The 15583-nt window shown below is 41.7% G+C and overlaps 1 protein-coding gene across 2 annotated transcripts in view; it reads right to left on the bottom strand.

The window, feature by feature from the left end:
- klhl29 (kelch-like family member 29) overlaps positions 1-15583 on the bottom strand; it is a 202479-nt gene that overhangs the window by 100498 nt on the left and 86398 nt on the right. For both annotated transcript variants that reach the window (XM_023430264.2, XM_023430263.2), the window contains exon 4: positions 450-597. In XM_023430264.2, coding sequence (XP_023286032.1) covers positions 450-597 — 148 coding nt within the window. The remainder of the gene's footprint in view (positions 1-449; positions 598-15583) is intronic.

The raw sequence follows: 15583 nt of genomic DNA, 5'->3' as shown, positions 1-15583 counted from the left end.
GGGGGTGGGGGGGTACAATACTGATTTTTATCTTTCCCTCTTTCAACTTCTTGATATCACACTGAGATTTCTATAATTATTTGCATAATTAATCTGATTTATGTAAGGAATGTCTTTGTGGCTGTATAGTATGCATGATTGTGTATGTAACATACGCATGTTGTGGAGGCAAGCATGTATTTTATGTAGGGCAAGACAGTCAAGATGCCTCATTACCATTGGATGCTAGTGTAGCTGGCCCAAACCATCTGGGGTGTAGCACATAAGTGTGTGTGCAAGTGTGTGCACCGTGTACATGCATACATCTGCTGCGTGCAGGGGTACTGATGATGTAAAACTTACATCACTGTGAGCTCACATCAGGTGGAACCGGTGGATGTGTGAGTGTGTGTGTGCCTGTCAGTATGCACGCATGTGTGTTGTAACGTGTCGTGTGTGTGATTCATTACCGGTGGGCTCGCTGTCTCGGTGTTGCTTGGCAGGGGGCTCATCTGTATCCCATGGTGTGAGCTGGTTGATGGGCGTCTGTCCCCACCTCACCCCTGGAGCCAGCAGCAGTCCTGGGGTCTGGCTGTCTCCAGGTGACAGACCAGAGACCTGCAGAATGGCAACAAACACAATGTCACTGATTAGAGCATTATATGAGAAAAAAACAAAAACCCAAAGAAACATGTTGGAATAAAAACCAAACCACTTTACGCCCCCTGATCTTTTACAGCGCAGCATGTTTGTAAATGACCCTAAAATCAATTTCATCAACAACCATGGTTTAAATACAGTATTTCACTTTTTCATTTGAATGGAAAATTCAACAAATCACAGCCATCTAAACTGTTCTTTAAGGTCTTGAAGTGAACTGTGATGATGGAGCATGGCATATAATTAGCAATGAGTGAGTTTGATTACAGACTATATATAATGGGAACAAGGGAAAAAATCTTGTTCCCCGCCTCAAGAGTCTTTGTAGAAAGACCAATATTTCTCTTTTTATATAGTAATAACAATTAACTTTCTAGTGTGGGATACATTCAAATTCAGATCCTTCCCCCTGAGATTTTGTATATCTTAATTTTGCAATGAATTAAACATTGTGTTCAGTCAAGTGGGATAATATAATTCCGAACACAAATACGACAAATAGAATAAGTAGAAAGAAATCCTTTTGCAGGGATAAGAGAAAAGAAAAAGGTATTTTCTAGAAAGCAAATGAAAAACTAGCTGACAATGTACGGAGAAGTAAATTTGAGCAACTTGACCAACCCAAACAAAGAGTTCTCCAAGCCTTTCTTTGCACCCATATCTCTAATATTTTCCTCTGGTAGGGGAGTAAGAAATGTTATTGAGCAAACCCAGGCTGATGAAAACACAGGGTCAATCACCACTGGACCCCTGAGCAATATTCGCTCTCCCTATCTGCAGTTTGGACGCTCAGTCTAACAACCAGGCAGGGAGAGGGCAGAGCCAAGCCTGATTCCACTGCTCGCCCCAGCCAGCCTCCTGAATTAATAGAAAAGACCTGGTCACCAGGCCCCTCCAGTGTCCTCCTGGCTGATCCCTGCATCCCTCAATTCCATTATCCTCCCTGACCCCGCGTCCACTTCATCAAGCACGCCATCATGCATTCCAACAGCTGTGTCGACAAAGCCCGACAGGGTGTGAGCTGACTGCACGACGACAAAAACGCAGTCCAAACAATTCAGATCTCAGAACACCAATGTAAAGATTTTAATACCGGATCGATCCTATTTCTGGAGAAATTTGCTTTGTGGTTTAAAACGACCATTAACACATTAAAACATCACATGGTATCAATGAAGCACAACATCGTCTCACTTACTTGATAAATTCATAGTGAAAGTTATCTGACAGTTTGTAAGTGCTGGGGGCAAAAAACAAAAAAAAAAGCAAAAAGAAACATCTCAAGGCAATGTAGAAAACAGGGTGATGGAGTGAGAGAATGAAGCTGGGTTTAGCGGGAGACAGGCTGTCAGGTCTTTTTGTCCAGCTCAACCTGTCAACTTCAGACAAGAGAAAACTGAAACGGTTTACTCAGAGAATGTCCTAAGCGCTCAATTCCATCTGAGAGCCCTGGAGCCTTGGGGAGGAAAATTCAGAGCATTTTCAAGGTGAGGAGTTGCTTTCTACAGTCCACTATTTGTTTTAATGAGCATTTTTCGTCCTCCACTCTGTGCACCTTACTGTATTCCTCTCCAGCCATGCTTTACCTTCCCCTCTATACTGGCTAGTCCTCATCAACCCGCAGCACTGACTCTCTTACTTTCCTTTAGCCCTGCACTATTGTCTCATTAATACTCCCACCCATTAACACAAAACAGAGGAAAGGAAAAAAAAAAAAAAGAAAAATTAAGAAAAATTTCCTCTGCTGAAAGAAAGGCAATCCATCTGTCATAGCTTTAGTGCACCAGGAAAAAAGAAAAAAAAGGTTCTTAGTCAGCGCCATCACATTGACAGCATATCAGCTAGACTCAGGAACAATCCTGACTTGAAAATGATCAAGGTTAGATAGGAAATACACACACACGGACACATACACACTGGCAACGCAAGTGTGTAGGCACACATAGTAGGTGTAAATACACACGCATGCACACAAACGCGCGCACACACACACACACACACACACACACACACACACACACACACACACACACACACACACACACACACAAGCCAGGAGATATCAGACGGGATGTTTATTAAGATGGCAGACTTGCTGCAGGCAGGCAGGAAGGTACTGTAGGTTCTGGGACAGCGCCTGCCATTTTCTCTCAATTTTATTTGCTCTCCCTATTTCCAGTCCCCTCCTCCCCGGCCGCCCATTATCACCGGGCAGCAGATGGTTTCCTCTGACTCGACAAAAACCATGCTGGAGAAAAGGACGGGAGCCAGATAGATAATTTTTGAGTCGTGCCAAGCCATTCTGTGTTTGTTGTCAAGCTGGCTGGGGAGGGGTTTTTTTGTACTGTACGCAACATCCGTGCATATGGACCACATACTGCAAGTGTGCAATGCTCCACTTACACACAGACACACACAATAGTGCAATCATGTTTGGGCACACAAGAGAATCTGTATATACAACTGCATTTACTGTTAATATAAAAACTGCTCTTTATGCAGATGGAGAATGGGTCTTATTTTCATTATCCATTTATCTGCCAATAATTTACTGACTGACTGATTGTTTGGTGGTTTAGAAAATAGCTGAAAGATATTCAGTATATTGTTTGACCACACAAGTCAAACAAAAAAAAAATTAAAAATCCTTCTATTTGAGCAAGAAATCTTTTTGAAAACATTTTTTTTCCCCATGAAAAATTATTAACATAATTTATTATTAAAATAGATGCTGGTTAATTTTCTGTTGACCAACTAATCAATTAATCAACTCATTATTTCAGATTGTTTGATTAATTAAAGAAAATCCAGTTCTCATCAAATTGACTTAAGTTTAATTTTTTTATTACATTTATAACATGTTGAAACATTGCTCTAGAAATGCGTTCTAATTATCTAAATTTAAGTTCTAAATTTAACAGGAAATACTGTGCTGTAAAAAAAAAAAAAAAAAAAAAAAAAATCTGAGACTCTGAAGCAGCTATCCATCTGCTTCTCCAGGTATAAGTAAACACACATAGGCACACACAGCAAAACCAGAATGATCCTTCTCTCTTCTCATACCTCTGAATGTTGCAGACATGTCAGAATCAGTGTACTGAAGAGAGGAAGATAAAATCAAGATGCATCAGGCCTAAATATATACTAGTCCTCCTCCGCCCGGGCAGCAGAGACAGCAGTCTGATCCTGGCTGACGGATAAGCTATTTCCTCGGACATGGCCAACGTTGACAACTGTCACTATGTGCGCTCTGCCTTCCTGCAATAGCAAGCAGCATTGTTGTGCCTACCAGAACCTCTTGCCACTGGCCACCATCTGCTGTGGGTACATACAGGAGGGGCCTTGTGGTGATCCAGGGCTCTGGGCTTTGATTGCTTTGAGTCATCCACAACATCCAAATCCAAATAAACAGAAAGCGTTTGCTCATGGTTTTGTGTTTGCCTTTGCATTTTGTTTGAGCCAGCCCTTGTCTGTGTGAGTTATTGCACCAGTTCAATCCTGCAACAACACGGGGTAGGACATCAGGCTTCCACTGAAGACAGCCACCATTAACATTCTGCATAAGCTCCAGCTCTTTGTAACCATTGTGCTTGTGATATGGCCTGGTATACCTAAGCCTGAACATATAGCGCTCCCGTCCAGTTAAGAGAAGGCTTTGGCTTCCCCAGAGAAATTACTTTATTGCTCAACTCGCGGAGAAATAGCACGAAAAGAGAGGGAGGGATGAGTATGTCTATAACACCCGGGTCCCATTGGGGTAAACAACGTTACAGCACACACTGATCAAATCAACTAACTGCTATGAGATTTAATAACAGGTCTGGTTGAAAAAAAAAAAAAGGTGCTGTAGTGAGAGCAAAGCGGGGTTTTGAGAAAGCGAGAGAAGGAGGAGAAAAAAAGAGGAGGGCTGAGGGAGGGCTGTGGCCTTAAATAGAGAAAAGTGCTCACACAAACACACACACAAACACACACAGAGCAGGTCAGTAGCAATAGCAGAGTGAAAAGCTAATCTCGTGAAATGTCATTAGCACAACTGCCAGACACAATGAGATAGCAACGAGCGGGGTGCAGGCCAGTGTTACATCGGTTGATTATGTTCTACCTTTTAAGGTTCAGTGTTCCTCTGGTAGCTACCAGAAGCTCTTTACACACAAGGAAAATAACAGACCGCAGGCGAGGAGGAGGTTCACTGTGGTGGGACATCATTCAGCTGGCATGGTAATGGGGAAGATGTTAATGTGCGGTTGTTGTACTGATAGGTTTATCCGTTCATCTATTGTGAACCGATGGATCAGGAATCTTCCTGGATTTCTGGTGGTCCAGCGTGGAGCTGCCATTACAGTTTAATTTAAATGCATCTGAGAAAATGCACCTCCACAATCAGCTGGCTATCTCCGGCAAGATGCATGTACACAAATTTAATCTTAATCAAAATTTCAATAACAGCAGTCACTGCCGTGCCTTGCTATATTGTGCACACCCGTAAAATAATATCACATTGTAATTCAACACTATGACAAATCATAAAAAACAGTATGTGCGGGCAAGGAAATGAAATTCAACTCCGACAGAATGGCTTTTTCTTCCCTTTGGCCAAGCATGGTCAGATACAGTGAATTTGGCTGAAATGTGGAGGGTGATGGAAATAATGGCTTTCCTCAGAGAAAAGAGACAGAAAGAATGGCAGAGAAGGAAGAAGTGAAAGATTGAGAGGCAGAGTAAGACACACCCATCCATCACATAGCCTTTTATCATTGCCTCTGACACATCATTCTCAGCTTTTCTAAAATGGAGAGGAAAAAAAAACCCCCCAAAAAACCCTCCTTTTTCCTCCTCTTCCTCCATCCAAAGGCTCCAACCTAGTGTGGTCCGAAACTGACCAGTAGCATTAAGGAGTGTACAAAAGCGCACAACTCATTTTCTTTCGGACATTATTCACTTACTGTATAGAGGTATCTCCTTTCCATGACAACGCGCTGACACCTAAATGTGAAGTGGATTTGTTCTGGGCTTCCGTCATAATGGTGCTGAATGCTGGAGCCGAACCATGGGGCGGCTGTGTCCAATCTATTAGACTGGAACATAGCAGAGCATCTTACGAGTAAACAAAGAGACTACCGCGCCATTTTTGGCAGCCATCTTAAATGGAGTGGTGCACCAACATGCCGAAACACAGTGGTGCCATAGACAGAGGAAGGCGCGTATTCAGTATCATGGCTGCATACTGAAGAGACAGAGCGGAAATCCAGGTAATATTTCTTTTTGCTGTAAATGATCCGACGTCTTACAAAATGTGAAGTGACACTGCAATTATAGAGATATCCACAGTTCTGACGGAGACTTAAAATGCTGCATTTCTTGAGCATTAAAAAGCAAATCTTTTGTGGTGTTTAATCTTTGCCGTTAAATCTTTTAAACAGCCAGAGAAATTACCAGAGATAAAAATCTTTAGCACAGCTCTTACAAAATCCCTCGCTGCTGATACAGGTTTGTAACTAATTCAAAAACAGAAAAATTCTCCTCCAGAAGTGGCTCTGACTGCAAAACCCTACAATTTAAAATTATTTTGGACCAATCCTGTAAACTTTTGTTTTCTCACTATTATTGTCCATAATCCGAGGGAACAAACAACTCAGTCAAAATAAAGAAAGGTGATTTTGAGTAGGAAGAAAATTTGAAAATGCTATTAGTGTTTTAACAGCTTAAAATATTTGTGCTGTTTATCCAAAAGAAGTCAAGACAGGTTGCTCAGTGTTTACACAGTGTTTCAGTTGATGCAGTGGGGACCTGCCTCTTCTTAAAGAAATACAGCGGTTTAAAAACACATCAAATCTGTAGTCATTTCATCAAAGCAATATCAGTTTACATGAGACGAATCTCAGCCATCACTGGTGATTGACTGTTCGTGACTGGCAGTGTGCGCACTAACAATTGAAAAAACAAACAAACCGAATCCAGGCGCCAACACTTAACACTGACCCCTGGCAGCACGAGAGACTAACATAATGAAAAACACACAACAGAAGCGCCTGGCCTGGTATATGTGCCATTGATGCACCACAGAAAGGGCTACGGATACAGACTCTGTAATTTCAAGCCCCAGGCCAAACGACTGAAGGGGAACAGACTTCACTTCCACTGAAATTCCAGCAAAGACACTCCGACAGCTCGGCGAGCTCCTGGCTCGACGCACACGTTCTGGAAAAAGACGAAGCGTGATCGCAGGGGTGAGGCCGACAAGCTTCAGTGGAAAAGCAGCGCTGGAAACCCCGCCTAATATCCCATGAGTTCTCTGAGGTTGCGGAGCTTGCCCTCCAAACTTTACCTCAACCCCTCCTTTTCTTGTGTTTTCTTTTCTCTTGCAGATAGTGTAAGTGGCTGGGCTGTTACAGCACCATGGACATGTCTTATCTGCAGGACTAAGCAACATAGCGAGGCTCTTAGAGAGGGTGACTAGTGCTTGGACATGTGAACTGTTGAGGCTTCCTTATGTCATGGAAACACCTCCCAGAGGAGCATGTCAGGGACCATGTTGCCCTCCATTGGCACTGACCGGGACAGTGAGAGACACAGGTCTCCAGCAGGCCATGACCCTGCCTGATATGTGGTGAGTGTTTGGGGAACAAAATATCCACAGCCTGTCACAGCAGCAGCCTCGGAGACCCAGAGACAACTGTGTAGCTCTCCTCTGTGGCTGAAATTGAGGCAAAATGACTGCTATGTGTGGGCTTGTGTGTGTGTGTGTGTGTGTGAGAGAGCTTAGAATACATATGTGGCTGTAATAAATGGGTGTTAACTGGGCAAACAGCCATTTAGCACTAAAGAATAAATTGAATTTATATTGATATTGCAATATGAAAGGAAACAATATCTACTTTGCTAAGAGTGCAGTGTGGGGAGTTTTTAAATGCATTTCACATTGCATGCAATCAGCAACCCAAATACTTAATTGTTTTGGCAGATGAGCATATGGCAGGGCTGGAAATCAGTGGAAAAATGCAGTGAAGGACTTACTGCACAGGCTGACACTTAAATAGTGGTTCGAGTTCAAAACTGGCCCACTGTCTGAACAAAAGAATTTCATTACCATCATGTGAATACACCTTTCATGGCTCTCTGACACACAACACTTCAACACTGACTTGACAGTAGCATGTTTTGTGAAATGCTGTCTTTATTGGAAGTCAGTTAACATTACAGAATGAAAGGTTTATATGAAAAGACTTTATGCTATCACGTTGCCATTGTAGCAGCTAAATAGTTTTGACTGAATCTTTCACTCTTTGCACTTATTTCCGTCAAGGACAAGTTAGCTGCTGTTTAATAAATGAATGGAAATGTTTACTATCAATTTGGGAGAAGAAGCTATACACCTCCGACATTTTGTCCTCTCCTCTCCTTATCTGTTCCTTTGACCATAACCTCATACCACAGTACCACCAGACACTGCTCGCACCTCCTCTGCACTTGTTTCTCTTTAACAGTAAGTGCCACATGGATATGAGGACAGGGCAGGAGATACTGCTCATGAAAGACATTTGCATAACTCACTGTGAGCAGGTTAAATGCAACTCTGTGGAGTTCAGGAGCCAACATGTCCGCTAACAACAGCTAAATGTTGTGCTGATCGTCTTCTTTAAGCAGTTTCTTTTTCGTTCCATTTGACTTGCTGATTATAAAGAGCGACTAACTGAACCTGAAATAACACCTAGTAATAGCATCTATGGTCAAGAGCTGGACTGAAACCTGTTTGATAAGCAAAAGAGAGAATGTGAAACCCATTCTGTGATGCATTCATACACAGATAGATTTTTATCTCAGACAGAGCAGACAGGCAGTTAGATGGATGCTACTAGCCCATGGAGCCTCCTATTGACTTTCACTGGGTACCGAGAGTTCTGGCAGACAAAGAAGCAGCCTTTGGTCAATAGGGACTGCAAGTACAGAACAGCCAGGTTTCTGGCCAACACCCATTCTGGCCTGACAAAATGCCCGAATATCAACTCTGAAATAGCTAATTTCAAACCAGATGGTATTAAAATAAGCAAGGGTGTATTTTGTTTAACTTCCCAACCACATCCATACAATAGAATTTAGTCTACTGAAAAGCACATACTGAAGCATTTTACAGTGTTACATCACCTCAGCCCCTGGAAGGCAAAATCTCTAATCAGACTACAAGCATGAGTAATTAAACTGAAAACACCGGCATAGCCAATGGCTGGTATTTGCAGCAAATTTGCCTAATTAATGACGCAGTGCTGCAACATTATGACAGCACATAGGCCAAATTCATCAGCTCCACTCATATGAACTCTGGACATTGAAATTAATATGCCAGTTGGCAACAGAGAGTATATCTCCTTTCATTGTGGTGCCTAAAAATAGTAGTATTAAGTGAGATACAGCAGAATCTGCATTACAGCACTGTCAAATCAAAACCACTCGTGACTCCGCTAAGGTATATAATTACCAGTGTGCCTACAAGCCTCTTACGATCTGTTAATTCGGCAGCCTTTTTACACACAGGGAATAAAGTGCACCTCAATGGTTGACACCTGAGCCCCACAACCAAATAAGCTCATACTGTATGCTAAATCAAGATCTATTTTATGTAAGTGATATAATGTGAGAAGATACACAGAGTTCTGATTTTATCAGCCAGAAAAGACAAGTCCACATAAAGCAATGCACAGGCAGCCACACGTGTAACCTGTGGTGGTGTTCCAGCCTTTGAGGTTTCAGTCTTGGAGCTCCAGCCCTGCTCCCCCAGGGTTTGAGAGGAGACTGAAAGACTGGTTTTATCCCACAAGATGAAGTGGTCAGTGCAGCTCTGTTCTCCTGCAGGCACAGGGGGGTGTCTACACAGAGCACTGCTTGGGGTAAGATATACACTGGAGAGACATGCTGGGATCATTAGAGTTTCAAAACCCTTAAAGAAACTGAGAAATAGCCATGAACTAGACTGCGGCAGGTGGATAAACAGACCTTCACTTGAATTATGGGAGGATTTTTTTAAGCGAAAGGCTTTTCTGTCTGTTTGGAACTGCCTTTCAACTGCCTGTGAATGAGCTTCTCTTGATTTGCTCTAATGTTGTTGGTTTTTCAAATGCAAATGCTATTCTATACAGATGGCAAAAGTAATTTCAAGGTCCATATCCTGTGTCGAAAGTTACAATTGACAAGAAAAATTAGGATGTTTTTGAAGATTAGTTGGTGTGTCCATGCTTGTTTTGATTGTTAACAGCACATAGTTTGGTAAAAAAAAAAAAAAAAAAAAAAGATTCCAACCTGACTAAACAACTAGTTACAAAAGTCAACTCTGCATAACAATCATCAAGGAAACTGCATGTCTATCCTTCAATATAAAATGCTATTCTGAAAAATATAATAATCATAGATTCCACGCTGTTAGTGTTTTTGTAAAACATTGCATCCTCTTAGCTCAGACGGTCAGTGTTTTTCAAGGATTTTCCTTTTTTATACTGGCGTTGTCTGTCCGCATGCTTGAGTTCTTCCCCATTTTACCTTAAAACTTCAGAATCACAGTTTAGTATCTTTATCAGTCCCAGTGCCAGTGAAATGGGCAGACTTACAAAGGTTTGGATCACTGTAGCAGGTACATGCGCACATCAAATCTATGAAAAACGGGGCTTCGAAAACCAAACAAAATCCTTCTTCAAACGCCTTTTTAGGCCAGCAGGCCTTTGGCACTTATAAAATGATTTGATTTTGTTATTCAGTTTTCCCTTTTTTTGTTATGTGATAATGTGAGAGATGAAAAAGTGTTTCTGCTTCATGGACACGGACAGACAACATTAATATTCATGAGATAGATGATTAATCACTTACATGGATGAGTCATGTTACTAAAAACTGCTCCTGCAGCCAAATATAAAACCAGCATACCGATGCACATAGAAGTGGGGCTTAACACCCGGGGTGTCTTCTTTCTTTCTGTCATCTTACTTATGTATGAAGACACATCACACGCCCACTGATCAATAAAATGCAAAAGCAGAGACCATTAGCAGTTGGCATTTTCCTCAGATACAACAATTCTGGGAATCTGCATTTGTTCAAGGCTCCAGTTATGTTCAGAACAAACAATCTGTAATTTTACAAATTCAGAATTGTAGCAGAAATGATAAGTTTAAGAATTTAAACATCTGCAGATATGAATTCCTTTGCAGCAGCTGATGCAGCTAGTTTCTACTGTATGTTTTCAGGGGGACTGTATCCAAAGGGGCCTCTTCTTGACCAGGAGTGTGCACAGCCCCTTTATTGTATCTGAATGAGGTAATGATGCCACTGGAGGAAGGATTTAAAGACACCTCTGTTGTCAGCGGCAGCACCTGTGCTGTGCAGATTCCTCTTTCCCTTACACAACCCTGCGCACTGGTTCCCTGTGCACTTGTTGACAGGAGCTTGTAATCTGAAATAGTCTGCAGGGTTGAGCTGTTAAGTCCCTTGTAGGAATGGGATACAGTTATGGTGGGAAGTGGAGGACAAGGAGGAATAAGAGGGAACATCTTCCCTCCAAAGCTTATTGAGCTGTCAGGTTTCAGTCCCTATCAGAGTACATTGATTTCCTGTCATATATTCAACTGTATGTGCTTTTATATCCATCCTTCACAAGAGTGCTTCACATAATGGGCCTGCTTTGGTGGTTATGACCACATCAGGAAGCCCATGCACATATTGATCTGTGTTGACGCCAAGCGTAGTCCTTTATTTAAATTGATCCATAACAGAGTATCCAAGTGCTGGTTTCACACTCTGATCTTTAATGGAAACTACCAGACTGTACATCGAGCGAGACACAGTGGAGTCGTCATAAGCAGTGATGGGGGTGACACAGAGACAGCTAATAGTGCTAATATGTCTGGATATGGAGATTTAACATTTCCCTTTTGCAATGTATTCTCTGAATTTTGAAGAGCTGAAATCAAATTATATTTTGGCATTAGCATTTCAGTGACCTTTCCAGCACTCAATTCAGCTGTCAAAAACTATAGTGCTCAGAAGCAATAAAGCAAAAGGAGCAGGATACACTTAAAACAACCGATGGAATGGATGAATGAAACTTTTTTTTTGCCATTTACTAGGAAGAATTTTTTTTGTCACAAACAGCCACATAAAAATATACACAGCACAAACTTCTATTTGACTAAACCATAGTCCTCTGCAAAATCCATTATGTTTTAAATGCCACAGAAACTGTAACCTGTAAACTGTAACAGAGGAGCTACTGCATTATATTAACATAAATCTCAAGCAATGGGAGAAGACAATAAATAGATTGTGTTTTCCATAGAGACCAGGCCTCATAATGGAGATATACAATGTGCATGCAGAGGACATTGCTTGCGAGAGCAGTCACAATCTCTCGGCCATGCCCGCACATTAGTGAGAGTCATTAGGCTCATTTAAATGAGGCCGTTAAGCCGATGAAATGAGGCCGTATATTTGAGTGCAGAAACAAAAGAAAGAGCCCCCCATTTCTCACTGGTGCGCAATCTCGTCTAAGTCAAGTACGCCATAACTCTGGCTGGAGGGAAGTACCCGGCGAGGGCATTTTGGGAGGCCAAACGTCAGTGGCCCCAGACAGTTCACAGCACCCTCTATGACGGTCAAATAAACTTTAATACCAGCAATAACTGCAACAACAACTTCACCACGCTGTTAGTGTTGCTAGCAGAACTTGATAATGCAGCATTTAGGAGGCTTTAATTAGACTGTTTTATTTTTTCCCCTGAAGCTGGCATTATTCAACCTGGAGTGACTCAGAAGGTCTTCTCTTACCCACAGCTATCTGGTGAACGTGCACACACACACACGCACGCACGCACGCACGCACGCACGCACGCACGCACGCACGCACGCACGCACACACACACACACACACACACACACACACACACACACACACACTCTCTCTCTCTCTCTCTCTCTGTTTGTGGAGAAAGCCATTCCACACAATGCGCTCATTGTATATTTCTACATGTGAATTAAACGGTTGCAACAATGGTCACAATTGCAGCATCAACACAAATCCAACAAAACAAAAACAAAACTAACAAAGCAAACTAGGCCTCACAAATACAATGACAAAATATGTTGTTTGTAACTGCCCCCCGAAACAACATGTATAAGCCTTTTGTGATCTGAAGCTCCCATCACCAGGAAACCATTTGTTAGTGCCTTCGAAAAATGTTACAAATCCACACTGCAACAATAAAACCATTTTCTGATCTGGCGCCCCTGTCATTACGGCTTGGTTAGGTTTAGGGTTGGGAGAGATCATGGCTTGCATTAAAATAAATACTTGGTTAATGTTAGGGGTCTTTGTCATTGTGTTAACAATAATAAGCACGTGGTTAAGGTTAGGAACGACCACAGTTACGGTTAAAAGAAGCCTATTTTGGAAAGTGGGAAGTGATCTACTTAAAACAAAATAAAAAATAAATAAAACAAAAGTAATAAAATAAAAAAACACCTTCGTTAAAGGTGACCTGTGATGTGTTTGAGCTGTTTTTCTATGAGTGGGTCCCTGTTTAGTTTGCACTCATGCACCCAACACAGTTGTGATTCTGTATTCAGTTCTCCCAATGGTTTCACACTATTGCACTGATCTACAGGTGGCCGTCACACATCAGAATATGTGCCAAGACAAACGAGGGGGAAGAAGACGACTGGAAGCTAAACTTGGATCTAAACGAACTTGGAACCGAAATACTGATTTTACAAACGTTTTATGGGGAAGCGCTCGCATTTGTGACTAAAATATGTACAGCCTAGAAAATCTATTTAGGCACATGTATGGGACAGAAACTTCAGCCAAGCAGCCTTTTCAACAATAAAGGTCGATAACATAACAGCAATGACAATGACGTTGTCACAGCGCTGAACCCGTGTTGTTGGTTGAAAGAACCATGTCAAGAGCCCTCTGGTCTGCTGCACACTGCTGGCTGAGCGCAAAGCAGGCAGGATGACCTGCTTACAAAAGCTGCTGGACCAGTGATATCCTTTGTGTCTAAACGGACTGAGTGGACTTTTTTGACAGTTTATGGCATAGGTTTATGGTTAGGAAAAGAACTACGTTTTTATCGAGGTGTTCAAGCCGTTCATACTGTTTATACAGTAAGTTTAAAGCAGTTTAAAGTATAACAGCGGTTTCCCTAGGATCTACTAAATAACTCGGTTTCAACTTAGGTAAATTGTGCATCAAAAAACCTTATTCAACTCTTTTCAAACTAATTGACTGAGTGGTGACGACAGGCTGTGCACCGCCTACCTATGCGTAACTCTAAGTTAAGCAGCGGCTGTAACTGTAAGTTGTCCAAATCATCCAAGCCGAACCACACAAGACGTCAACATCTCTCCCCCCCATCATCTATTACAATTATGAGGCATTCCCCAACAAGCCGTGCCTGGGGTCTGCCCGGTTGGACCTGCCCGAAACACCTCACCTAGAGGGAGTCTGGGAAGAATCATACACACATGCCCAAATCACCTGAACTGGCTCCTTGGATGCGGAAGAACACCATGCTGCAGCCTGACGTACCTTGAAGTGGGTGCAGATGGATCCTTTTGCTACTGATAGTGTGCATGTGAAGTGTTTTAGGAACATCAGTGAACTGCACCTTCTACTGATATAGCATGTAAGGTGTTTAGGGGACATCTTTAAATTGTAGCTACATTAAATAACCTTGGTTGCACTTTCCTCTAAACTGCATGAGCCACGCCATCCCCACAAATAAATTCTAAAACCTGTGGGAAATCATTTTTAAATGAATACAGTTTGAAGCTAAAATAATTAAAAACCTAGTGTACTTTTTATATTCAAATAAATTAAATCATTTTGCTTGTAAATGTTTCTTCATTTCCCTTTATGAAGAAAAATTAATTATTTGATAAATTTTCATTGCACCCCTAAAATTCTAAATGCACTCCCAAATTTTTCAACTTAAGCATCAAGCCTGTGCTTCCTCTATGGACTTTGTGACTTTATAACAACGTCACACTATTTCCTCTTATGCTCACAATGGACAAGTCATAAATCCTATAGCCAGTACAGGGCTTTTTCAATTCAATGTAATTATGTATTGTTAAAATGACTGGTGCTGCAGTTTTTTTTTTGGGAAGACAGTCTTACCACTTATTAGTTTAACTGTCTCTCATATTAGAAAGCTGGAAGTCTGGCTGGTCGGGGAAGATTATGGGTGGGATAAGTGTAAGAAGGGAGGTAAAAAAAAAAGATAAGACACAAACAAAGTGATGCCAAGATAATGAGAGAAAGATGACAAAGACAGAAAGACAAAAGGAGAAAGCTCATTGTTTAACATTTATTGTTATACCTCCACTGTGAGCTGTCTAAACATGTTGAGAATTGACAACAATCACGCGTTTAGAGACAAATCCCGCTTTAGTGCTGATCTAGGATTATGACTCTGATTAAAAACAGTGTTCCTTTTGTTGCTTGAGTCTCATGAATCAGTCAAGGGTGATACGACCAGAAGATGTGCCATGGAATTAATCACATCCCACCTCTTTGTTTTTGATAAAAGGGGGTCCTCTTTTTCTGTAGTGCTTCGTTTTCAGTGCAGAGTACTAGGACTCAGGAGGAGCTCAAAAACACTCACAGCAAAGAATCTCAAGATGAGATAGAATTATTAATTACCGGTGTCATTGTAAACTGTAGAAAATATTTGAAATGATTGTGTTTGTGTGCTATGCATGGTTTAAATCCTTATTTCTCTTGCAGGTTTTCTCCATTTTTCTCCCATTTCTGCAGCCGGGTGCAGCTCCATTGAAAATCTGGCGTATGGTAAATAGCCCTTAAATTAGGTCCCTGGCCTTCCAGCTTGGTTATCTGTGATGATCGGAACAGTGTGTGCTGCTTGAAAAGACCCATTTTCCCTCTGGCACATCATTTAACATG

This window comes from Seriola lalandi, unplaced genomic scaffold (assembly GCF_002814215.2).
Source record: "Seriola lalandi dorsalis isolate HSWRI2012SDOR001 ecotype SW California unplaced genomic scaffold, Sedor1 jcf7180002054901, whole genome shotgun sequence".
NCBI classification, from domain to species: Eukaryota; Metazoa; Chordata; class Actinopteri; order Carangiformes; family Carangidae; genus Seriola; species Seriola lalandi.
Note: the sequence above shows the minus strand (reverse complement) of the source record. Positions and strands in the feature narration are given on the sequence as shown.